Consider the following 26,318-nt stretch of genomic DNA (forward strand, 5'->3'; position numbering starts at 1 on the left):
TGTATCACAATTACTTTCCGTTTTCAATTCAAACAATTTTTTACTCTCCAAGTTTTTTTACTTTCCAATTTTAACCTAAACACTTCCCGCGCCTCTGGCTGGGTGAAGGGTGTCTTGTCAAATCAGCTCTCATTTTTAAGTATTTTTCTGACCTAATAAAATGATGAAGCCTAACTGTTTATAACTCAAGTTGCAAGAACAGTGAAGGGGTCTCTGTGACCCAAGAGCAACGATTTAGAAAATCGCCTTGCACTTAAAGTAACAACAAGATTACAGGAGAACAAGAACTAGGTTACAAAGCAGATCACCGTGATTACAGGAGAACAAGAACTAGGTTACAAAGCGGATCACCATGATTACAGGAGAACAAGAACTAGGTTACAAAGCAGATCACCAAGATTATAGGAGAACAAGAATTAGGTTACAAAGCAGATCACCATGATTACAGGAGAACAAGAACTAGGTTACAAAGCAGATCACCATGATTACAGGAGAACAAGAACTAGGCTACAAAGCAGATCACCTTGATTACAGGAGAACAAGAACTAGGCTACAAAGCAGGTCACAGCTGAGCAGCAACCATAATCGGATTTACTTCTTTGCTAATGATTATCTCAGTGTCTTACTGGAATGGTGTGCTATTGAACCTTGCAAAATGCAGTAAATCCTGTACCTTGCTGTGCCATTTACAGTTTTAACAGTGACAAAAAAAACCTATTACATATTTTACATTCTTTCCATTTACTGTACTTGATTTTTTTCTAGCCACACAATGAAATCAGAACGACTTTCATTTAAAAAAAGTTTCACTAAGGAACGTCTATGAAACGATTAAATGAAATCTGAATATCTAAGTGGCCTGTAGTTCTTAGCCACCTGTAATGGTGATGTAATTCACTTTTTTAAAAGCTGTTGACCCAGATGCCCTTTGATCTTTATGCAGTTAATTCAAGTCCATAAAGTTTTATATCCTACAGTTGTACATTTTTGTTCATGTAATTTTAATGTATACAAACAATCATTTGAAGTGAATAATCTTTACAAAGAATGGCAGTAACATGAGTGCAATGGAAATACAAAGTAGTTCAATTTGACTGTTAAAGTACCTGTTCATCATTATGTAAATCAGGTTTGTATTGACAAAAAATGATACTAAAAATAACTTAAAGTGCAAATCCAGTCAGCAGAGACGGCTGTCTAGCTGCTGGTAGCTATTGCTGTTTATTTTCTAGGTCTGCTGATTTATTTTTTTTTTTTAACCTAGTTTTGTCTTTTAAAATACTAATCCTACTGTTTAAAGATTTAATGAGACAAAGTGTTTATGTTCCAAAGGACATCACTCTACCTCCTACAAGTGCTGAGATATCAGTGGTTGAAAATCACCTTAATGAAACAATAATTATAGCAGCACAATAATAAAGTACACCTACTGTACTCAGAAATGACTTTAAATCCATCTCGTCAAAAAACCCTTGACAGAATTGCAGCCTTATTATGTACAGTTGGGTGTACATTAGCATTCTCTTGATCATTATTAGACTGTGTCATAATGTTTCTTTTAACAAATTTTACAGTACTTATATTTGGATTACTGTTCTATGTGGAGAACTTGCTTTTAATCTTACAGATAAGAAGATTACATGCTAGTAAGAGAGGGAAAATAAAATACCTTATTTAACAGCGTTATGATTCCAAAAGCAATTTGTGTTGCCTATTGTGGTGAAAGATAACGTTTGGTGGACTACAAGTAACCACAGTACATTTGTTCTGGTATGACAGCACAAGATACAGCGCGTCCTCTCCCCTGTCTCCCATGCAGCCCTATGGGTGTGTAGATTTCACCAGCATGCCTGCTCAACTAGCACCATCACAGCAACTGTCTTTACAAAAGCTACTCGGACTCGGGATCATCCTTCACCCTGCCCTTCATCGCTGTTGTTTTTATCATCAGTTCTCCAAATTCAATTCCAAGCAGCACTGTCTTCATTTTAGTGTTTGCTGATCGAACAGTGCTTGATTTGGTATTGGGAAGGTGCCAAACTACTTCCTCTGAGCTGAGGCAGCAGAGTCTATAATGCCACATCTGCAGAACAGTTACTGCAGGAACAGCAGCGCTTTGGATACCCATTATCCGACACAGGGATGGTGTTGAGGTTGTCTATCGGTCACACTTAAAGACAAATGGCAGCAATCTTTTTTAATTATTTAAAAACTCAATACAAAGAGTCCTATCTCTGAAACTAATACTTCACTGAAGCGTGAGAGATTGCTTTAAAACAGAGATATACTCGAGCAAAGTGTTATTTAATATGTATATACTGGGTGTGTAAAAAGGGTAAGGATCCGCTTACAGATATGTTGGGAGGGGATTCTTTTGAAATGCTAACAGACCGCCTAGCAACAGCAGGTTACCAACAACAGCTCCCAGCCCTGGTATCTCTTCACATGATACAGAACAGAAATTTAAAAAAAGAACCCTTTATATGGTTCAGCAGCAGGAAAGCTACAATACCCAACTCAATTTCAGCAATAAACTTCATTGGCCTTAAATTATGTGTCACCCACATGACACATTCAGACTCATTCAAGACTGACACAATGGGTCAAAACCAGTCTAGAACAGTCTGGATTCATAGTTTTCCAGGAAACACCAACTACAGTATAGAGCTAATATTTCCAACATGGATTTATGAAGTTTTAACCACCTTAAATATATGAAAGTTTTTCAGCTGTATTAGACACTTCTCTTTAATTCTCTGACATTAAAATAAGTATTTTCATGTGTATGACCCATGTTTTGGTGTTGTGGTTTGTTTTTTATTGGCAAAAATAAAATAATAATAAAAACAAAACAATTAATTTACATCAATTAATGTGACAAGGGAGTTTGGGATTGTTCACTTTTTAAACTTCCTGTGGATTAAAATACCTTAAATACCTTTCATACCTCTTTAATTCGCTATCATTACAAACATATAAAAACATACTACTTTGTTCTTCTTGCTTGGAAATTCAAGCAGATTTATTTTTTTAATTATGGCTTTTTCTTTTACTTGGACGTAGGTGGACAAAATTTATTATTTTTTAGATTGTCTGAAATCCCTGCATTGTAAAGTGAGTTTTAGAACAAACCTTTACAGAACATTAATATGTTGGTTCCACTAACTGTACTTTAATTGGGGGGAAATAAATATATAGCTTTATATATTTACAGTACCGTGAAAAAGTATTTGCCCTGTCTGTTTTTCTTCATTTTTGCATATTTTTGACACTGAATGTTATCAGAGCTTCAACCAAAATCTAATATTAGATAAAAGGGACCATGAGTGAACAAATAATACAACATTTTGATACTTATTTCATTTATTTATTAAAGAAAGTAATGCAACACCCAATGCCCCCGTGTGAAAAAGTAATCGCCCCCTTAGACTCAATAACTGGTTACGCCACCTTTAGCAGCAATAACTGCAACCAAACGCTTCCTGTAGTTATTGATCAGTCTCTCACAGTGCCGTGGAGGAATTTTGGCCCACTCCCTCATGCAGAGTTGCTTCACCTCAGTGACATTTGTGGGTTTTCGAGCATAAACTTCTTGTTTTCTGGTCCTGCCACAACATCTCAATGGGGTTTAGGTCAGGCCATTCCAAAACTTTAAATTTCTTGTTCTTCAACCATTCTGATATAGATTTGCTTGTTTGTTTCGGGTCATTGTCTTGCTGCATGACCCAGCTGCGCTTCAGCTTCAGCTCACGGACAGATAGCCTGACATTCTCCTGTAGAATTCTCTGATACAGAGCAGAATTCATGGTTCCTTCAATGATGGCAAGTCTTCCAGGTTCTGATGCAGCAAAGCATCCCCAAATCATGAAACTATCACCACCATGCTTGACCGTTGGTATGAGGTTCTTACTGTGGAATGCAGTGTTTGGTTTTCGCCAGACAAAACTGGGCCTAAGTTGGCCAAAAAGTTCCACTTTTGACTCATTTGTCCATAGATATTGTTCCAGAACTCTTGAGGATCATTCAGGTGTTTTTTGGCAAATTTGAGATGAGCATTCATGTTGTTCTTAGTGAGCAGTGGTTTCTGCCTTGCTACTCTGCCATGAAACCCATTTTTGCTTTGTGTCTTTCTGATGGTGGAGTCATGAACATTGACCTTAGCCGAGGCGAGAGAAGCCTGCACATCCCTGGATGTTGTTCTAGGGTTCTTTGTGACTTCCTGGACTATTTTATGCCTTGCTCTTGGAGAGATTTTGACAGGATGGCCACTCCTAGGAAGATTCACTACTGTCCCAAACTCTCCTATTCTCCATTTGAACAATATGGCTGTGACTGTGGTTTAGTGGAGCCCCAGAGCCTTAGAAATGGCTTTGTAACCCTTTCCAGACTGATAGGCATCAACAACTTTTTTTTCCCAGGAGGTCTTCAAGAATTTCTTTTGATCATGGCATGATGTGCCTCTACAGCCTGTGTGCTGACAACTTCACTCTGATGGCAAGGGCCAAAGTTAGTCAGATTTATATTGGGCAGGGCTGGCCCAAATCAGGCCTGATTGTTAACCAAAGTATTCAAACAGCTGACCCCAAGTATCCCTTTAATTGGGTTGAGTTAAATCAGACAGGGGGCAAATACTTTTTCATGGCAACATTCAAATTCAATATAAAAGAAAAAGTAATGCCAGAATTTGTTGTAGACACTATACTTAGTTTTAAATCCTAATCTATTAAACTTTAATTTTAACAGCAATGGCATTATCCAAATACCGAGTAGACAAGAGTGCTTGCATACTGTATATAGAGTTGTGTGTGATATTAATTCTAAAATCACAATCAGCAATAAAATTAGCTTACACAGGTTGACAAGACGGAGAGAGTTTAGCTACGTAAGCACATCATAATCAATGAGGGTTTCAGCTCGAGCTTTTTGGCTGGCCTGACAATTTTGTAGGCTGTTTGGCTGTGTTCTGACTTATATTCATGAATATACATTTGACCGCTATTAATGTGATTGGCCAGCTGCGATGCTTCTTGCAAACCCGCAGCCCTATGAACTCGACACAACCCTCAACTCAACTGCCAGTGTCAGTCACTCACTGTGTGAAATAAGCCTTCAAGTATCCCACTTCAAATGCAAAAAGGGATGAAATGTGTGTAAAAGTGACTAAAGAAATCATTATTAGTATGCTTTTAACTGAGGCACGTGCCTCATAGTTAGCTATGACCTTGATAATATACCCTGATGTTGATGAGACGCTATCTATCTGAAATGTATATATATATATATGATATATATATATATATATATATATATATATATATATATATGTATATATATATGACATATGTTATACTGTATTGACCTACAATATGACATACAAGCTGGATTTCACCCACTCGCAGTGACTATCGGCTTATATCGTACAGCATCCTGTACAATATTCTGTATATACTAATATAACGAGAGCAACAATGTGTGTTGTTTTTGACTTCCTAACTGAGCAGTGTTTTGGTGCATGTGGATATCTTGTTTAACTGTCTTGTCATTGTGTATCATGTCTACTGTTTTTGTTCCCCGCTTGTTAATCTTGCATTGATGAAGGACATTGAAGATACAGCGCTGGTAATTAAGAGATTTACTTCATATTATTGCTCTGTTGACTTTGTTATCATCTAAGTTTTGCCCTACTGATTTTTTATATGTTGTAATAAAATGCAAATACATTTAGTCTATCTTAATTTAATCTCATGCATATTTTAATTCAATAATAATTGTACTTTTTTTTTAACAAATCAAAACATAAATATACTTTAACATAATGCTGGGATTAATATGGGATTTCAAATATCTTTTAAATCATTCAAACAATGCTTCACTTTTAATCAGTTGAAAAAACTGTTATTAGTACAGTATTAAGGTAAATGTAATCTTTAGAAATACAAAATGAAATAAAATAAATTCCATGTCAAACACATTGACTGATTTTTTTTTTTTCAATATCTTTGATAACATTGACAGGACTTCTAGTTAAAACATTTGACCTTGAATTTATTTAATTTCTACTAGCATTTCAACAATCTTTTTTTGTTATGGACGAAGTAAATTAGTCTTGTAGGTTTACAAAAAACAGCACCTGGTCATAAAAAGAGAGAAACGCACTTTTGCATGGTATCTTATTGTAATTTATCATTTGTTGTAAGAACTAATGTAAAATTGGCCAATACAGAATACAACTATGGCCAAAAGTTCAGCATCACCTAGTATTTCATGTTCGATTTTGAAATGTCACTTTTTTTTTTTTTTTTCTATTTCTGTCAATTTTTTCATTCAGTATATGGAAAACTACAAAGCGTTATGTAATTCAATATGTTAACGTAACATTATTCAGCAGGTTTCATTCGATTTTATGAAGCAAAATATGTTAATTCTCTAGGGTGATGCAAAACTTTTGTGCGTGTGTGTGTGTGTGTGTGTGTGTGTGTGTGTGTGTGTGTGTGTGTGTGTGTGTGTGTGTGTGTGTGTGTGTGTGTGTGTGTGTGTGTGTGTGTGTGTGTGTGTGTGTGTGTGTGTGTGTGTGTGTGTGTGTGTGTGTGTGTGTGTGTGTGTGTGTGTGATTTTACATTTTGCTTGTTTTGTTAGTTGTAAATTCTTTGGTTTTTCCAAGTAAACTTCAATGGCAATGTAGTTGCGCTACAATGTAATCGATTTGTACTGAAGGACAGTGGTAGCATAAAGTATGATGGTGTGATAGAATTGTAGCACCATCACATCGTATCAGTCAGTCCCCTTGTTCTATTGGAGCACTGTGCAATATTTGCCATTGTTGGTCAAGTAGTGGTGCTGGGATTCTTTAGTGTATGTGTATGGAGCCTGTATGTGTAAATGTGTTGCAGGAAATGGGCAGTTAAAGTCTAGCATTAGTTACAGCTCTTCTTAGCTGCAGTTGTATAGCCACTAACATGCTTCCTTTGGTTCCCTCTGCATGCTTGTAAAAAGCAAAGACACAGGGAAAAGGCATACTTAATTTATATATAAACTGAATTGTGACCACTGTCCTCCAAACATTTATCATAGACTCCCTGTCTCCTATAGAGCTTTCATATTGTGTTTGGGTATAGTCTGCTAGAATATTTACACAATTGTGAGAATCCTTTGTACAGTATGTGTGTGTACTGGTTCTTACTTTACATGTTCTAGACTATCATGAATTGCATGACAACTGAATTCATTTAAAGGGTGCAGTGCAGTTACTACTAACTCACTAAATGGGGTTCTCTTACTACAACCAAACTGGTCACACCCCCATTTCTATACACATTTCCAAAGCCCACTGAGGCGCTACTCTTACATTCTCAGAGATTAAGTCTTTGTGATAACCTAAGAAAATGTTGTTGTTTATATTGCAACTGAGAACTACCCATCTCCTGGGCTAAACAGCAGGCCTTGTTGTTTACACTTTGAAAGCAGTTGTTTCCTTGTATTGTATATTCCATTTCCCTGGCCCGAGTTACTTACTTCTGGATAGTTACTTACTATCCAGAGAGGAAAGTATACGTTTCTGTTTCTTTCACTTCTCTGAGAAATCTGTGAGTAACGCTTAACTGATCCTATTAAATATACTTTTCCTGTCTTTGTTTGCTTCCTGCCCAGATGGCCAGTGTACTGCTCATCTCACTTGTATCAGTTGTGTCTCAAACCACTATTTGAAAAACAAAAAAAGAAACAAATGACTTAGTTCAGAAATACAAGCAGTAAAAGTGACGTACATTTGAGCACCATAAACAAACAAGACATATAAACAAATACTCGGACCTCTCAAAATGTACCCGTTGTATTACATTGCGGGTAATAATTTGTGCCCTGCAACTGATCACAGTATTTACTTGTGTAGCTCCAATGTATTTATTTATGTGTAACTGCTCATGATTCTCAAATGTGTCTCATTTTGAAAAATGGCTTGAGATAATCGTTTCTCCTTTGGTTTTTCCAAAAGTGGTTTTAGGGGGAAACGATTGTCAGAGCAGTTTGAAATAGGAGGGAAGCGAGAATCTCAAGCATTTCTCAGAGAAGTGAAAGACACCAGAGATGAGCTGTACATTTTCTGGACAGGAAGTAAATAAAGACATAAAAAGAGATACCAGTGTTTCAAAACCTAGAAGAAAAATAAAAAAAATAAAATAAACAGCTCAGCCCAGCTACCAGTGGGCAAGTTTGTACAAAAAGCAGACTAGTTTGCAGGAGCAGTTGTTTGTTTGTTTGTTTGTTTGTTTGTTTGTTTGTTTATTTATTAACCTACCTGCTGATGTCAGAGTCCATCACACAACTGCCAGTCCACTACAGGACCATGTCCCATGGCAATCCTTAGACATTTTTGGGGATTGAAGTGTCCATAGAATTCTTGTACCATATTGTTTGTGTTGTTTCTGATAAGTGAAAGCAATTACATTGAAGAAAGAATACTAAAATAAAAAGGGAACTATTTTTCAACTCAATAAAAACACTTTTAACAACAACCTGGTATAAATGGTAATGTTGGATAAACCCTAATTTGTCCAGATAAATCAATAAACATTCATTCACAATACAGCGCATTCTTGAATGAAGTGGTTTAGTTGCAACTCCAGATGTGCATGTTCAGGCCAGGTGTACTGTTCTGGCCCATAATCAGCCAAATATAGAGTCCCCATAAACCTCTGGGGTCACTAGTCACGTGCAGTAGCTATACTGTTAAGTAACTCATAAAGGTTACAACCATTTCAATGATTAGTTCTGACCTGTAAGAAAGTGGAATCCTGTTCATGTGTTTGTCACTTCCTGGGGTCCTCCTTTACACCCAGGTGCACTGAACACTATCTAGTAGAAGTTAACAGACGTTGAGCCCAAACACATAATGGATTTATTATTGCTGCTGGCCGTGTTTGAGTGCAATTCAGTTGGATTAAGCTCTTCCTAAGTTCATGTCTCTCTTCCAGAACACTGACCTGCTGTGGACAGACTTTCACCAGAAGCTTGTGGACCATGCCCTGATCTCCATGGACACATATCTGGGGCAGTTTCCAGACATCAAGGTAAGACTCCAACCACATGTCACATGTTCCCTGGATTGTAAAAACATATGTCGTTTGTGTTTGTTAGATATGGGTCGTGGTGATGTATTTTATCATGATACTAATAGCTGTCATTTTGTATTCACAGCAGTGGTGGGGGTTGTACATGACTGACATGCTTGTTTACCTGTCTCCTGAAGCTGCAACACATCAGTCCCATTCATTGTTTGTGTCCCTCCTCCTCACAGACCCGCATCTCCAAGCGTGGTAGAAAGCTGGTGGACTTCGACAGTGCAAGGCACCACTTCGAATCCATGAAGACTGGAAAGAAGAAGGATGAAGTCAAAATAGCCAAGGTCAGGCACTAAACAATTCAGTTACAAAGTTTTACAGAGTATTTTCCTTGCCATCATGATATTGTTTACAGTAATAAAACCAACGTGCTATAGTATACTATATCAGACTCAGTAATGTACTGCCTGGGACAAGCAAAGACCCTCATTAGCATTAATCTTGGACTATCTATTGTTACTTTAGGTAAGGTAGTCCAGGATTAATGTGAATCTGGGGCTGTGAATCCACTGTCACTGCTTAAAAGACACATTATTGTAATGCTGTTGTAAACTAGAGAGAAATTAGAGAGAAAACAGACCCCAATTATGAAGAGTCACTAATACAACAGACTGCCTGAATTAATAGCAGAGAGGGGGATGCTTGATAGTCCCAGCATCATTAAGGAAGTGTGCTTGTCTGTGGGAGAGTGACCAGCTGCATAGAAGACCTATCAGTAGACTTTATTGTCTAAGGGAGGTTGACTGTATTTTGCATTAAACATGTTTCTACATTACTTTCACTCATATTTCTCTGTAGTTGTCTCTGAATGGCTTTGAGTTTGCTTAGAACAGACCATATTTGATCATATTTAACCATGTGCTCTGCTTCCAGAGAAACAAAGTGATGCTGTCAGCCACAGCTATCGTACAGAAACTGGTATTGCGAACAGGGATCTGCAGCTTATACACATCTGGGATTCCTAATTAACTTTGACTTCTATTGTGTCTTTCTCTATATCATGAACGATATGATGTGTTTGAACCTCAGAATCAAGGAATAACTAACTCTGTCCCTGTCTGAAGCCGAGGAATGCTACTGATTAACATGGTAGCGGCTGGCTGCACTTTCTTCAGGGGATGAATAACGGCTTGCTCTTTGTTGATTTGACTACCCTGTAATTTTCGTCATCTCCATCTGGACATTTTCTGTCTCTGCCTTTCTTTTTCTTTCTTTCGCTCTCTCCCTTTCTCTCTAACCCTCTAACCTCTCAGTGCTTCCTGTCTGTCTGTTTGAGTGCCTGTCCACATGGCTGTGTTTTTCTCTTTGTTCTGTGCTGACAGCCGGTTTCGCTGCTTGAGAAGGCTGCCCCCCACTGGGCCCAGGGAAAACTGCAAGCCCATCTTGTTGCTCAAACTAAAACAGGAAAACAGACGACTCTTGTCCACTAAAAACATTGTATTATATTTGACGAAACTGCTCCCTCACCCTCACCAACCCCCCCCCCCCCCCCCCCCCCCCCCGCCCCCTGCTACACTGTGTGTGTGATAAACTTGAACTAACAGAACGTGGCAGTCATCTGTTTTACATAGGTATGTTTTTTTTTTTGTTTGTTTTTTTTTATGGCAGATTCTGAGTAACCAAGAGGGCTGTTTTTATTGTTTTACTCCAATGTGAAAACAAAAAAAAATGGTAATGTTACACAGAACAAAACTTTAATTACAGATATACTTTAAATACAGTGTGGTAGTCATGAAGGTAAAACCTCACAAATGTTTTAGTCTATTCCATCAATTACATGATAAAGGCACTAGCTTAAAATGTATCGTTTTGATTGCGTGTCTTTTGAAATTATGGACGTAGAACAGGATAAATCACCCTGATCCATTTGATGAGTATGATTAGAAAAGACACTGCCTATCAAAACCACAGAGGACTTTTCTTAGCTATGGATGAAACTCTTGAGCTTAACTGCTGTTGATTTCTTTAACAACAGAGAGTTTAATGAAACTCATTTTATTTTTGTGAAACAGTTGTGAATAGGAGATCCATCATAAGAAAAAAGCAATTGCGACCCTGAAAGGCAACAACTAGCTACCTTAGTACACCTTTCAAACATGTGACCAACAATATGTCTTTAGTGTTGGTGTTAAACTTTATGGTGGCAGCTAGATGTCGTTTTGCCCAAGAACTTCTACCCTGCACGCTCACTGGAGTAGTGAACTTTTTACTGCAGGTCTGAGAGCCATCCAGCAAAATCCAGTGTAGATACCTCAGAGACGAGTCGAATAAGGAAGTGACAGTGGACCTCAGTAAATTGACTAATCCCGTTTTTGGTAATTGAAGCGTGCGGTTTCAGATAATCCAGAGGTGCACTTGCGGTTGCAATCCACTCACTTAGAAAATTACATCTTATAACATTTAATAAAGAGTTTTATAAAATTCTAAGTTTATTTGTCAAATATTAGGCAAGTACAGTGGTGTTTGAGATCCAGCACATTTGAATGAACTCTGGAAAACTGGAAGTTATTAGTTTTAAAGAATCAGTGTGAGCTTTCATTAAGCCAGATTGGGTGTAATATATCTCTAAAATGTGATGCATTTAAAGAATAATTGATTCCTGTCAATAATTAAAAGCTATCCTGCTGTATTATATCTGCACAGGACAGTCTGGCTGCCATAACTGTTGCTGTCAGAGGAGGCTTCAGCTGCAGATCTGATGACACCCAATGTTAATAACGTGTACTGCACCTTGGGCAGTGTCAATTTGATAGATTAAAGAAAGTTTTGAAAGAAACTGTTCTAAACTGTTAAAGTAACCAGCAGTCTAGAGAAATTTAATGTCTATATTTTACAATCCATTTCGTGCAATCAGTTTTAACAATATCACTGCGCTGTAGATGTATCATTCATAACTATTAAACGTTCCGATTTAAAATTACTACAATAAACATAATTAATTGAATGATAAACATTTTGATTGGCATATTTCTAAAAACTGATTTTTCTTGGTACCAACTCATGCCATGTGCTTCAGCTCAGTTTCACTTGTCACAGAATTAGAGAACTCAGCATCTCCCAAAATATAAATGAAAAGAACCAAAAGATCTATAGAAGCCGTGCTGGCGCTAGGATTTACTGGGCCCTGGTGCAAGACTCTGAAGTGGATGAATATCCCAAAACCTTTTTTTTTTTTTTTTTTATGTTTAAACTGACTTTTTACCATCCGTTAGTTAAGGCGGAAATTTCATGAGGCGGATAAACTAGAACACGTTCAGCTTGTTCGATGTGGAAATGGAACAGGTTTTATATTGTGATTGTTTTTTGTTCAGACAAAAAGCTCCAAGCAGTAGTTACATCATATGTAATAAACTATAACATGAATATTATGGGTCAAATATATACAAAAAATCTCGCTGTAAGTACAGACCATTGTAAATCAACGCTACGTTTATTGTATTGACAATATTGCATGTACAGTTGTGTAATTTACCTATAGAATAAAATGGATTAGCAGCACAGCTATGGCGAATAGTTTTGCACCTCCCTATGTAATTAAACAATTATAGCACTAATGTAAGTTTGAGAGACAATACAAGAAAGGTCTGAGCCAGAGCGAATTGCCCGTCTTTCTTGCTCCCAGACAGAATTTCTCTCTGTAAACTCTTTATTTATGTTGCCTTCATCATCCAGTCTGGGTGTCAATATAATAATGTTATTATCACCTAAATACAACCTGGCTAATCCACCTCACTCTTGGAGTTCTCCTCACTGATCATGATTCCGCCCTTTAAACTTCCAAATATGTCACACTCAGACTTTAAACATGCCTCCTCCTACAAGGTATGACACAAAGACAACCAACGAATTGCTGACAACCTGCTGGAGCAACAGCCTATCACTGAGGCGATGACAGTGGTAGTCCCCTGTCTCGACCCAATGACATGAGATGAAACACATTATCAAATATGAATTTGTTTTTTAAAGTGTGAGTACTCTATGGACTTTCCTGAATTATCGTACATTTTGGCAACTTTCACAATTCTCTATCGTACATCGCACAATGGTCCAGATTTTCGTATAAATATGACAATTGTCCAGATAACCAATCTGTCAGCTACAAATTTGTTTTGATTGACAGTCCACCAATACTTCTTGCTATGTTTTATTTTTCTAATCACAGTAGTAGATTAGATGCACCTCCATATTTTTTACTTCTAGTCATTAAAGTGGGCTCAGAAAAATAAATAATTGACTCAGGGCTGGGCCCCCCCAAAGGCTGAGCCCGGGTGCAGTTGCACCCCTTACCCCCCTGACACCGGCCCTCTATACAAGAAACAGAGACCAGTGAAAGTCATGTCATGCTAATATGAAAAAAAAAAAAAAATTATAAACTTGATTAACAGCCCTTTTAAATGTAATTCTTTACTTAAAAAAAAAAAAAAAAAAACACTCTCAGTATTTGATAGCGTTTGCAATAATTCTAAGTAGTTCTGAGTTCTGTTGCTCTTATGTAGCGTTACCATTAAAGTATGTGGCTTTGATCTGTTTTGAGCTTCAGCATAAGATCCCAAGTACATAGCATTTTAGCAGAAGACATGTTAAAAAAAAAAAAAAAAAAAGTGTTCTCCTTGCTGTGTTCAGGCAGAGGATGATCTGGGGAAAGCTCAGAAGGTCTTTGAAGATATCAACATAGACCTACAGGAGGAGCTGCCATCCCTATGGAACAGGTGAGGTGCACTCCCTTTTGTTTTTGCATGTAACTCTGTCACTGATTGCTAAAGTTTTATTAACTAACTTGTATAAAATTCAGCGCTATACCAGTTCAGCCATGTCCAGCACAGAGAACATGCTGACCTTGGATCAGTGAATTATGAGAAGATGGAACGGGTTACCTAGCCACTTTGTTGATGATGAATCACTTGGATCTTATACAATCAATCATTAAATATGAGGAAAACTGACTTCTTCTAATTCTAGTTGACAAATATTTTGGAGTCTAATATTCATCTGCACAATGAAACCTTTCTGTAAAACTCAATCAAACTGGGTCTGGAACTGGTTCCATCTGCAGTCTACAGTCCAGTCTACCAATGGTCATTACACAAAAGTCAAAGCTCACCTGTATGTATCATTTTGTGTATGATTTATTAACAAATTCAACAACCTCCAGTATTCCGGTCATTATAATTAGGGCTTCTGATTTTCGGTTTTAACAAATAAAACACTTCCGGGGGAAAAAAATAAAAAATAAAAAAAATGAAATCGGTGGAGAAGCAATATACGCTGGAAAACACCGGAAAAACCATGGAAATGGTTAATCAGCTCACGTTGACGTTACCTGACTTCCATTGAAAAATAGAAACTACTACAAAAATAATAATAATAAATACATTTCCCAGTGCTGCTGGGCAATGTCCCACCTTCCTGACTTGTGTCTATCATTGATTCGTTCAGCACATTCCTACATTTCTATTGGAGACTCCGCTTGCAAGATTTAAAACGAGGTTACAATCAGGATGGATGCTTGTTAGTGGATTTCAAGCTGTATTACAGTTAAAATACAGAGGATTTAAAACAGAATTGTGGCGAAATGTACAGAAATGACTACACACAAAAACCCCAGAGGAATGTGCCCGTGACCATATGGATTGCGTTGTGGAAGACAGCAGTGGAAAGAAGGTACAACTTAAGTGAGCAAGTACTGTCTAGTTACTACTATACATATTTTGACAGAAAAAAAAAAAAAAAAAAACGCTTAAGCATTTTGGAAAGTAACCGAAAACATTAATTTCATACAGTAAAAAAAAAAAATGATTACATAGAACTCAAAAGTAGCTAAAAATAAGCACTGAAAAATACAATTAATAAATCCCGAAAAACAGAAGCCCTAATTATAATATATTCACAGCCTTATATTCAGCCAACATCTTTTTTTCTGCAGATTTAAAACCAGCCAGTGTTGGGCCAGGGTAGAAGGAGTCCCAAATGAAACTGATCTCGATCTGCTTCAGGTGGAGTCTGAAGTCAAATGAAACTGATCTTGATCTGCTTCAGATGGAGTTTGAATTCAAAAGAAACTGATCTCGATCTGCTTCAGGTGGAGTCTGATTTCAAATGAAACTGATCTCGATCTGCTTCAGGTGGAGTCTGATTTCAAATGAAACTGATCTCGATCTGCTTCAGGTGGAGTCTGATTTCAAATGAAACTGATCTCGGTCTGCTTCAGGTGGAGTCTGATTTCAAATGAAACTGATCTCGACCTGCTTCAGGTGGAGTCTGATTTCAAAAGAAACTGATCTCGATCTGCTTCAGGTGGAGTCTGATTTCAAATGAAACTGATCTCGATCTGCTTCAGGTGGAGTCTGATTTCAAATGAAACTGATCTCGATCTGCTTCAGGTGGAGTCTGATTTCAAATGAAACTGATCTCGATCTGCTTCAGGTGGAGTCTGATTTCAAATGAAACTGATCTCGATCTGCTTCAGGTGGAGTCTGATTTCAAAGCTCTTTTAAGTCAGTCCTGCTGGCAGATGGAAATGTGTTATTAAATAATATAAAGTGATTCACGTGTTCAGTTCAAACTGCTGTTCAGAAGATTCTTGTTTCTGTGGATTCCTGACCAGTGTCTGTCTGTTTCCATGTGCCTGCAGTCGTGTTGGCTTCTATGTGAACACATTCCAGAGCATTGCAGGCTTGGAGGAGAACTTCCACAAGGAAATGGGCAAGGTAAGAGATCCGCAAAGCTATGCTAACCTTCATTTTCAATTCCTGTTCCCTGCCATTGAATTGTCATCTGTGTCCTTTTAACTGAACAATGAAATGGCACTACGTGAAACTGATTTTTTAACATTAGGGAGTGTGTGGCTGTGGGATAAACAGTTAATATCATCATCATCATCATAAAACTTTCCTCTGTGGACCATATTATTATATTGCAGTGAGGTTAATAAGAGAGAGTCCATAAATCACCCAGGAGGAAAACACCAGCTGAATTAATAGTCACAGGGTGGCAGGCTCTGTTTAGATCAGTGGTGGGCAAACTTTTTAAATACCGCCCCCCTTTATTAGCATACATTTTGGAAACTTTAATGTGTGTTAAACCAGTTTGTTTGTGTGTGTATATATATATTATATATAATAATTATATATATATCTATATATATATATATATAATATATATATATATATGTCACAATATACAGTGTTATACTAATTATTTAAATAACTCTTTGAGTACTCATTCAGCAATTAAATTTAAAAACCAATCTGGGTTTTCACAAGAAAATATTTATTTTGCCAGATAAATCTGAAGCTAAAGGGCTATGCAAACTGGACGTGAATGACCAGGAGCTAGATGAAATAAAATGAATAAAGCACAAAGAAATATAGAAAGAAAGTATAGATACACCACACACTCAAAAAAAAGGAAGCTGTTAGGGGAATACCACTGGCTTGTAAAAGAGCTAATATTAATTATTATTAGTAATAGTAGTTGTAGTAGTAGTATTGGCCAACATTATTAAAACAAAGAAGCGTCGTTTTACAGAAATACAAAACCAGTTTGTGGCGCTCCCCATCACTGACTAAAATTAAGGTGAAAAAAAGAGATGTAGACATACCATCAGTTTCCAGTTGTTCTGCTATTTCTTGCCACGTGGCAAGAAATTGTCTTTATAACCACTGACACTAACATCATAAAGAACATTGTATTTTTGGACTTTAATAATTAAATTCTCATTGATGTCCTTTTTTTTTATTTATTTCTGTGGTAATCTCCGTGTGAGCGAGACAGTGACAGTCTGACAGCCACTAGCTTTGACCTTCTTTCAGACTGGTCTATTGCGACGCGAACAGCACGTGCTTTTTTCTTTTGCACTTGTCGCCCTGTACATGGAAGCCACCATTTTGGCTCAGTTCACTGCAGTTTCACTCACACTTTGCATTTCAAACATCATTTATCCAGTTCTACAAGTCCTAGAGTGATCATTAACAGCTCATTTGAAAGATAAGAACTTGGAATAATTAGCTGTCATTGATGTATTTATTTAAAATGTTCTGTCCTTTAAAAAAAAAAAAAAAAAAAAAAAAAGAAAATGACAGAACTGCCCCTTTAGGCATAGTTTCTCCCCTCTTACTGACACCCCTACTTTGCACACCACTGGTTTAGATCATTAAAGTAGATCCCAATACTGTTTATTTAGACATCGTATTCAGCAATTATATTTCTAGTTATATTTCATTATGGAAATGTTGTTTACAGTGGTCTCTATGAGCTTTAACTGAGGAGTTTTTTCAGTCTGTTTTATGAATAACATACATATTCATGAAACTTCTTTAATGTGTGTCGAGTGTGTGTAATAGATACACATAGTTGTATGCAAAAGTTTGGGCACCCCTGGAAAAAAATTATGTTACAATGAATCTATCAGTGAACAGAAGTTGACCTGACCTCTACATGGTACAAAGTTAAACATGACACCTTTCTGCAAATTTAAATACGGGATTACTATTTATTTGCATTTATTACAGATTCAAAATAATAAACAAAAGTGAACATGGTGCATGCAAAAGTTTGGGCACCCTGTCACTTAGTTCTTGGTAACACCTCCTTTGGCAGATATAACTGCTTCCAAACGTTTCCTGTAGCCAGCTAAGAGTCTTTCTATTCTTGCCTTTGGAATTTTTTCCCACTCTTCCTTGCAGAACTCTTTTTCAATAATATTCAAGTCTGGGGACAATGACGGCCATTCCAAAACCTTTCTCCTTTCTTGTAAATATTTCATGGTTGATTTTGAGGTATGTTTTGGATCATTGTCTTGCTGAAATATCCAATCTATTTTCAGCTTCAGTGTCCTGACTGACTTTAGGACATTAGCTTCTAGGATTTGTTGATATGTAGTTGAATCCATTCTACCTTCCACCCGCACAATATTTCCAGTTCCACTGGCTGCCACACAAACTCAAAGCATAATAGAGTCACCCCTATGCTTAACAGTTGGCAAGGTGTTCTTTTCTTGAAATGCTTCACCCTTTTTTCTACAAACGTATCTTCTTTGGTTGTGGCCAAACAGTTCAATTTTCGTTTCATCAGTCCAAAGTGCATTGTTCCAATAAGCTTCCGGCTTGTCAAGGTTTTCTTTTACATACTTTACATGCTAACTTTTGTGATGAGGTCTTAGAAAAGGCTTCCTTCTGACAACTCTCCCATGCAGATCCTTGTTGTGTAAGGTACGCTGTACTGTGGACCTGTGAACAACTACTCCAGTGTCAGCTAAACTGTTCTGAAGGTCCTTTGCAGTGACCTGTGGGTTCTGTTGTGCAGATCTGACCAGTTTTCGGGCAAGTCTATGTGTTATATTTTCCTTGACTTTAACCGTTCCATTTAACTTCCATTTCTTGACAATGTTTCTGACAGTTGTAATTGCTAGCTGGAAGCATTGAGAGAGTTTTTTTGTAGGCTTCTCCTATTTTGTGAAAGTCAATTATCTTCATAATCAAGTCCCCAGACATCTGCTTAGAGGAGCCCATGGTTGTTGAAACCGGGCAGAACAACCATCACAGTCTGACAGATCAGAAGGTATGAAGTTACTACAGAGTAATAGTTCAACACTGGAATAGACTTCACCTGACTAACTGAAGTCCTAATGAGCGAATCAACCTTTCTGGGTCTTAGCAATCTTCTTTTTAAGATGTAATTAAGAATGGTCCAAAAGGGTGCCCAAACTTTTGCGCGCGCCATGTTCACTTTTGTTTATTATTTTGAATCTGTAATAAATGCAGATAAATAGTAATCCTGTATTTGCAGAAAGGTGTCATGTGTAACTTTGTACCATGTAGAGGTCAGGTCAACTTCTGTTCACTGAAAGATTCATTGTAACATACATTTTTTCCAGGGGTGCACAAACTTTTGCATACATCTGTATATATACTTTCCCCATGTGTTGAGATGTGTATTCCACATACACTGGAACACAGTTGTCTTTGTGTTTTCATAGTACTGAGAACTTAGCTGTGTTGAGGTATTGAAGGCTACGTGTTGGGAACCCTTTGGTTAAGTAGCAATTCACAGGGGTTCAAATCATAATTTAGACATGACTCTAAAATGACATCATTTCCAGTGGAGTCTCTCCATCTGTCCAGTTTCTTTCACTTTAGTTAACTCTATAAACAAACCAGAGGGTAGAAATTTAAATGTCAATAGTTGTATGCAGTTGTCTCAAGCTTCAGGTCTTTGTGAACAAGACATAAACATTCAGTAAACTTACATCTATGAAACAAAACATAGAACCTTATTCATAAAGCTAGAGATCATTATTATATTATAAAGTAACTTTTGATGTATTAAATACAGTTTTATTGTTGTTTTTGCATACAGATTTTTTTTATCAAAACAGACATTTGTTTTACATTTGTGTATAGAGCCCATGGTTGCAGTTGTGTGGGGAATCATCTTAAGAAAGTGTACTGGTCCTCATTAGGACCGAAGAACCTGAAGATCACATACAATGTTATGAAACCCTATTCTGCCTGAGGATGTAGGCCTTGTTGGTCTGTGATGTGTAGTTTTATATTCTTGGCGTTGTAGATGTACAGTACATTACTAACATGCCTTGTGTGTTTCCTGTTTTCTCAGATGAGTCACCAGCTGACTGAAGTGATGACCAAACTGGAAGACCAGCACTTGTCCAACCCGCCCAGGTCAGCTGACAGGCTACAGAGCAATGGGAGGGCAGAGCATTGGGGGAGGGAAGATGGGAACGGGAAGATAGGGGCACATGGAATTGAACTAAGTTTGCAGAAATAACTGGAAATCTCAAATGTTTCCAGATATCCTCTAATTTCAAAGCCTCCAAAGTTGACAGAAAGGACACACATGGGCAGTAAGCCTCATTGAAAAGTATTTCTAAACTAGACTGGTTGTGATGTTTATACAGCCAGCCTGACACTAGTAGTTAAGATAAGAACGAAACCTCAATTTATTCTGCCCTGGGTGGTCCAAACTGAGTTCCTACTTTCCTTTTTAAGTTGTATTTAATTGAATGAAATGCTGAAGCTAATTAAAAAGGAGTGTCCTTTAATGGTTGATATCAATTAATCACATATGATATGGAACCATAGTAACAGAAAACAGTAAAACAAGAACTTTTGCATTAAATGTAGGTTTCCTTTTGTTTTTCTGGCAACACACTGTGGTGCAATAGTTGGTGCTGACACTCACTAATATAAAGACACTGTGGGTTATCTAGTCTCCATTACAGCTGTCCTTGGCAGGCAACTACAGTAGTACTGAAGAGCAGCTGCTAAACTCAACAACACAGTATTGCAATAAGAACCACTCTGAATGATTGTTTTGAAAGTATCATTCAAATGAACGTGGACAGTAACAAAGAGAAGAAAAAGTATTTGTATTTGCAGTACCCTATAAAAGGTACTAGGCATATTCAAATATTCAATTCACATAGATCTTGCTATATTTGGGAATGTTTGGAAACATCAAGCTATAGTCTCAGAGAGCTAAATCACTCATTTTCATGTCAACATATTCTGTGTAGAAGCTGGGGTTGTAGAGGAGAAAGGGAATGTGGAGGAAGTTTATAATGAATTTCAGTTGAGTTCCTATGATTAACACTCCCCTTCCTTTGGAATGCATAATAATTGATTGAATAAGTAATAATGAATTTCTGCTGCCAAACTGACACATTTGAATAAATTAAACTCCCACACAGAAAGCAAAGTAAGACGGTTCTGAAGACAACCAAACTGGTAAAAAGGTAATTGTAAGCGCCAAACTGATTCAGATGTGCAGTGGAGTGTTAGCCCAGTTTCTAACCAGTGTCCGGGGGCTAACTGAATCAAGGAAGCTCAGCATGATTTTTGCAGTGTGGGATGTCTGACAGTTTTGATTTGTTGCTCAGATTTGCTGTGCATTTGGTTTGTGAGTTTCAACCAAAATGAGTTCCATTGCTTGCCAGCAAATCACCGCAGTTCTCTTTACTGTGGTGGCAATGAATATTAAATGAATCTATCACTGAAAGCAGTTTTAACACCGCTTATCCAAGCATTTGGGAAGACAATTTTTTCTATCATGTTTAAATATCCTGGTCAACCCTGATTTAGCCCGTATATACCACAAAAATAATTGATTGCATAAGTATTCACCCCCTTTGCTATGACACACCTAAATAAGCTCTGGTGCAACCAATTGTCTTTAGAAGTCACATGAAATGGAGAGAATATGGCACAACTGTGAATCTGTCTAGAACAGGCCATCCTCAAAAACTATCAGGGCGAAAAGGGCACTAGCCAGGGAGGCCACCAAAGAGGCCTATGGCAACTCTAAAGGAGTTACAGTCTTCCACGGCTGAGCTGGGAGACACTGTGCATACGGCAACAATAGCCCGGGTGCTTCACTAAACTGGCCTTTATGGGAGAGTGGCAAAAAGAAAGTAATTGTTGAAAAAAACCCACATCAAATCTTGGCTAGAGTTTGCCAGAAGGCATGTGGGAGACTGAGACGTTGAGAGTTGAGACAAGTGGAAGAAGATTCTATGGTCTGATGAGACCAAAATAGAGCTTTTTGTCCTCATTGGTAAGCTCTATGTTTGGCGCAAGCCAAACACCGCACATCGTCCTGAGAACCCCATCCCTACCCTGAAGCAGGGTGGTGGCAGCATCATGCTCTGGGGATGCTTCTCTGCGTCAGGTCCAGAAAAGCTCGTGAAGATAGAGGGCAAAATGGATGCAGCAAAATACAGAGAAATCCTGGAGGAAAACCTGCTGAAGTCTGTAAGAGACCTGGGACTTGGGAGAAGATTCATCTTCCAGCAGGAAAATGACCCCAAACATACAGCCAAAGCCACACTGGAGTGGCTTAAAAACAAAAAGGTCAATGTCCTGAAGTGGCCCAGTCAAAGCCCGGACCTCAGTCTAATTGAGAATATGTGGAAAGAGTTTAAAATTGCTGTTCACCAAAGGTCCCCATCCAACTTGACGGAGCTTGAGCAATTTTGCAAAGAAGAATGGACAAAAATTGCAGTGTCCAGATGTTAGAGACTTATCCAGATAGACTCATGGGTGTAATTGCTGCAAAAAGTGCCTCTACCAAATATTGATTCAAGGGGGTGAATACTTATGCAATCAATTATTTTCTATTTTGTATTTGTAATTAATTTAGAACAATTTGTAGATTTTAATTTTCACTTTGACATTATGGACTTTTTTTGTATTGATCAGTGGCAAAAACTCCTATTTAAATCCATATTTATTCCACATTGTAACACAATAAACTGTGGAAAAGTCCAATGGGGGTGAATACTTTTGAGAGCCACTGTATAATCCGAATCACACTCCTTTGTGATGAAGTGCAGGCTGAACACGTTAAACCGAGACCAGACAAGCATTTCTAACATGGTACAGATGAAGAGAAATTCCTTAACTAATACTCATATTTCAGTGTGAAGAACAACACTGTCCAAACAGATTCCAAACACTCATTCTGTTCATGCCAGTGAGTCCTGGTAAATTACTGGCCTTGGTCACCATTTGGAATGTGTCTTGATGCAGTACCAAGATCAGTAGTCTGGTGTGTTATATCCCTTTAACAGATATTGAGATGGTGCAACTTGAGTAATGCTTTAAAAATTGCTGGGAATGTAATATTCATTGCCTCCACTGTAGCTTACACTGAACACCAGTGTTTGGTTTTTCTATTTCCATGAGTAACTGGTCAGTAGTGTACATGTACTTGTCAAGGGGAGTTCATGCTGGAGCTAATTATCTCAAGTTCCTGAATTCAGGTCATATCCCTCATATCCCAAGTGAAAATCTCATCATACCCTCAAAACACATTCCAAAATCATTGCACAGTTAAACAATCAGCCGTCTGACTGGAGATTGAGAGGAAAATCTCAGGAGCTTGAGCTCCTGCTGTATCTGACTGGAGACAGTTCTGCTCTGTCTGACTGGAGACAGTTCTGTTGTCTTTCACCTTTCATGATCAATACACTCATTGGATGAATTACCATTTTCAAGAACTTTGTCATTCATGGAAATATAAAAACAACTAGTAAATGCAACCCAAGTGGATTTTAATCACAAGCAAGACAATCTCTAAGACAATCGCCATTTTTAAATTGTTTGCATTTTATCAATTATTAAGTATTACAAGTACCATTCTATTAAATAAACTAATTCGGAACTGCTGGCTTTAGTATTGCAGTAGTTCTACAGTTTAGCAGTTGATGTGACTTAGTCGTATCAGTATCTTTCTGTAAGGTTCATTGTACATTATACAGTGTACACCCTCCTGTTTGCTGTCTAAATTGCGCAATACAGCACGCTTCTGTGTTAATAAAAGTACCTCACAACATTGGATGAGAGGGACTGTTATTACACAAAAGGGCCCCACAATGTGATATTGAGAAAAAAGAAAAAAAGATGGTCCTATAATGACAGATAAGGGAGAGCAATCTCCCGTCTCGGGCCCAGAAAAATACCACAACACATTTTGTATTGAAAACGGTATGCACGTCAAGTAGCCGTAATGTTACAGGAGTTAATGGGTGGTAAAGTAAGTTCATATGTGTAGTCCCTATTGGCCTGTTACCAGGGAGACTTCTCGCTGCTGTCACCCTGCTTGACACGCTCCCTCACCCTTGTTGTGTTCTAGTGACAGAGAGTCGTCCAAGGAGATAGGCTCCGCCTCTGTGAGGGACGGCTCCAACGTCACCAGCCCTGAAATAAAGGCAATAAACCATGCCCCCACTCCATCACCCTCGACGACACCCATGCCAGCCATTCCCAAGTCTCCGTCTCAGGTAACTGCTCCACTGACATCTCAGGAAACCCTGCCAACATTCATTTCTGTCTTTTGCTTAAAGGTGTGATAACTAAAGCTTTAAAATCAATTTACCTACTTCTTATTAGCAATAGAAGTATGTTTGTTTTTTTTACTTCTGTGTACCAAATCACTCCTTGTGCCATACAGACACTGATTTAGTTGCATTTGAAATACCTGCATAAAAGCTCTTCAACGCAAGAAAAGAGAGACCAGTGACTATTTGCTATTGATAATAAGATGTACGAAATGGATATTAAAGCCTCTTAAGTATTAGATTCATCTGCTTGAACACTTTGGCAAATCATAGCCTGAAGTAACCTATAATCCGGACTGGTCGAGCAGCTGTCTTATACAGGTTTTTTACTGTGTAAAATAGAGGATGGCAAAGAATCTGTGAATTTTTTGAAAAGCATGTTCTGTATGCAGTCAATAAGGATTCATTTTTCTTCCTGAACTAAACTTTGAATGTAAGCTCTATATTTTTTCTATTTATTGTACCAGTGTACACAATGCAATTTCGCACTCGGTCTCTGTTGCCATGGTATTATGGTTGCTGTGGTTGTGCATTGGCAGCTGTATATAAAGAGTACAGTGGCTGGTTGGAGAACCTGGGAGGTTTTGTACAGTTTCAAGAGCAACTCTACTAATAAATTCTCTTTTTGTCTCTGATTTGGCTCATGGCGATGGCAGGATTTATCATGACTAATCACCAGGGCTCTTTGTTACAGTTTGTATTTGTGGTTACGTGATGTCCCTTTTTAAAGTTATATTGACCGACTCTGTTTCTTAATTAAACTCCTGGTAAAGCATTGATTGTGAAACAAGATCACTTAGTATTTTTTTTTTTCTCCTGTAATTTGAATGACATGATGATTCTGTTTCATGATAATGTAAAAAAAAAAAAAAAAAAAAAAAAAGCGAGTTCAGTTAAATTGTTTTTTGTCAGGTTTAACATCTTAATGACTTGTTGTTATAACCTGTTTTGCAAATAATTGTTTCCTCTTAATTATGATTTAATGAAATAATTTTAACTTTACTCGCTGTTTGCGTTCAGTTTGAATAAAAACCGTCAGGGACTGTTTCACCCTATGGCTCTACAGCGAACCCTACTGGCCAGGTATCTGGTAAGCTCAAGTGGACACCTGCAGGGCTTGCCTTTGTCCTCCAGGAGCCAATATCTCACTGGCATCTGCTATCCAGTTCCTTGGTGCAGAGAAGCAATTGCCTAAGCTGGTTTGCGCCTAGCCTTTGCCCTGTTTCACTTGATGTGAACAAGGGAATACAATTTGATATCTGTAGCACTATTCATTTTCTTCATTTTTTTACATGGTGTTTTAATGTACCAATTTACAATAGGTGGTTGTTTCTATAAAATATTTGAAATTACTGTTTGAGGGAATCTTCCTGGTAAACACCAAAACAATTACTGAGTCCAAAAGATTGGGGTGATAATACAGAATTTAGAATTTGAGTAAACAAAGACAACGAGCGAACTCCTAAGGTCATTGAGCTGAATAATGCTACAAATTACTTCCAGATTTCCACATGTATAGAAGAGAATAGTCATCTGAAAAATACACAATTGTTTCCAGGACGATTCACCAAAAAACAAAAAAAAAAAAAAAAAAAAAAACTAATAAAAAACTTATTTTATTAGTTATTATTATTGTCTACAAAAGCTAACATTATGTTTTGTGCACCAATGTGTGTGTGTGTGTGTGTGTGTGTGTGTATGTGTGTGTGTGCGTGCCTTTGGTTTTTTTTGATGTACTAACACCTGTGCTTTCTTTTTGACTGCTGCCCCATGTGCACTCCTACGTATCTCACAACACAGCAGAAGAGAGGTCCGCCAGTCCCCCGTCCTCCCAAACCCACCCCCTCCAAGGATCTCAAACCGGACAACATCATCAATTTCTTTGATGACGCTTTTGTTCCCGAAATCAGTGTGACAACCCCGTCACAGGTTGGAAGAGTTAACCTCCCTACCCACCGCTATCCATTTCACCCTTCCACACTATAAACTCAAAACAAGAGGCTTTCAGTAAGTGTTCTCCAACCTGCAGGCACTACGTTCAATGAAATGTGATAAAAGGAGGCATATTTAAAAAAATGAAATCGCACAGCTTGCAGTCCCAGCATGAGCCATCTTATGTAACCCAGTCTAGCCAGGAAACTAGTACTCATTACTTACACACCGCTATTTCTGTATCTGGTGCTCAAAGTTTCAGAATTAACTTCAAATCGGAATTTGTTTGCATGCACAAGTGAGGATTGGACTCTACGATGGGCTGCCCGATGCAAAGCCCTGCTATACAGTAAATGTCAGGTACAAGGAATTAAATGGGGGGTTCCCATAGATTGTATGACACTGCTCTACAACCG

General features: G+C 37.8%; 1 protein-coding gene across 5 annotated transcripts in view; it reads left to right on the forward strand.

Moving 5' to 3' along the window:
- The window catches only part of LOC121323699 (myc box-dependent-interacting protein 1), a 93,019-nt gene that overhangs the window by 39,281 nt on the left and 27,420 nt on the right, over positions 1-26,318 (forward strand). For 2 of the 5 annotated variants that reach the window (XM_041264897.1, XM_041264902.1), the window contains 9 exons: positions 5,599-5,619; positions 8,970-9,065; positions 9,293-9,400; positions 13,740-13,825; positions 15,748-15,823; positions 19,731-19,795; positions 20,824-20,868; positions 23,766-23,913; positions 25,771-25,899. In XM_041264897.1, coding sequence (XP_041120831.1) covers positions 5,599-5,619; positions 8,970-9,065; positions 9,293-9,400; positions 13,740-13,825; positions 15,748-15,823; positions 19,731-19,795; positions 20,824-20,868; positions 23,766-23,913; positions 25,771-25,899 — 774 coding nt within the window. The remainder of the gene's footprint in view (positions 1-5,598; positions 5,620-8,969; positions 9,066-9,292; positions 9,401-13,739; positions 13,826-15,747; positions 15,824-19,730; positions 19,796-20,823; positions 20,869-23,765; positions 23,914-25,770; positions 25,900-26,318) is intronic. The other 3 variants (XM_041264898.1, XM_041264899.1, XM_041264901.1) reach the window with 3 other exon arrangements.

This window comes from Polyodon spathula, chromosome 11, assembly GCF_017654505.1.
Source record: "Polyodon spathula isolate WHYD16114869_AA chromosome 11, ASM1765450v1, whole genome shotgun sequence".
Lineage (NCBI taxonomy): Eukaryota > Metazoa > Chordata > Actinopteri > Acipenseriformes > Polyodontidae > Polyodon > Polyodon spathula.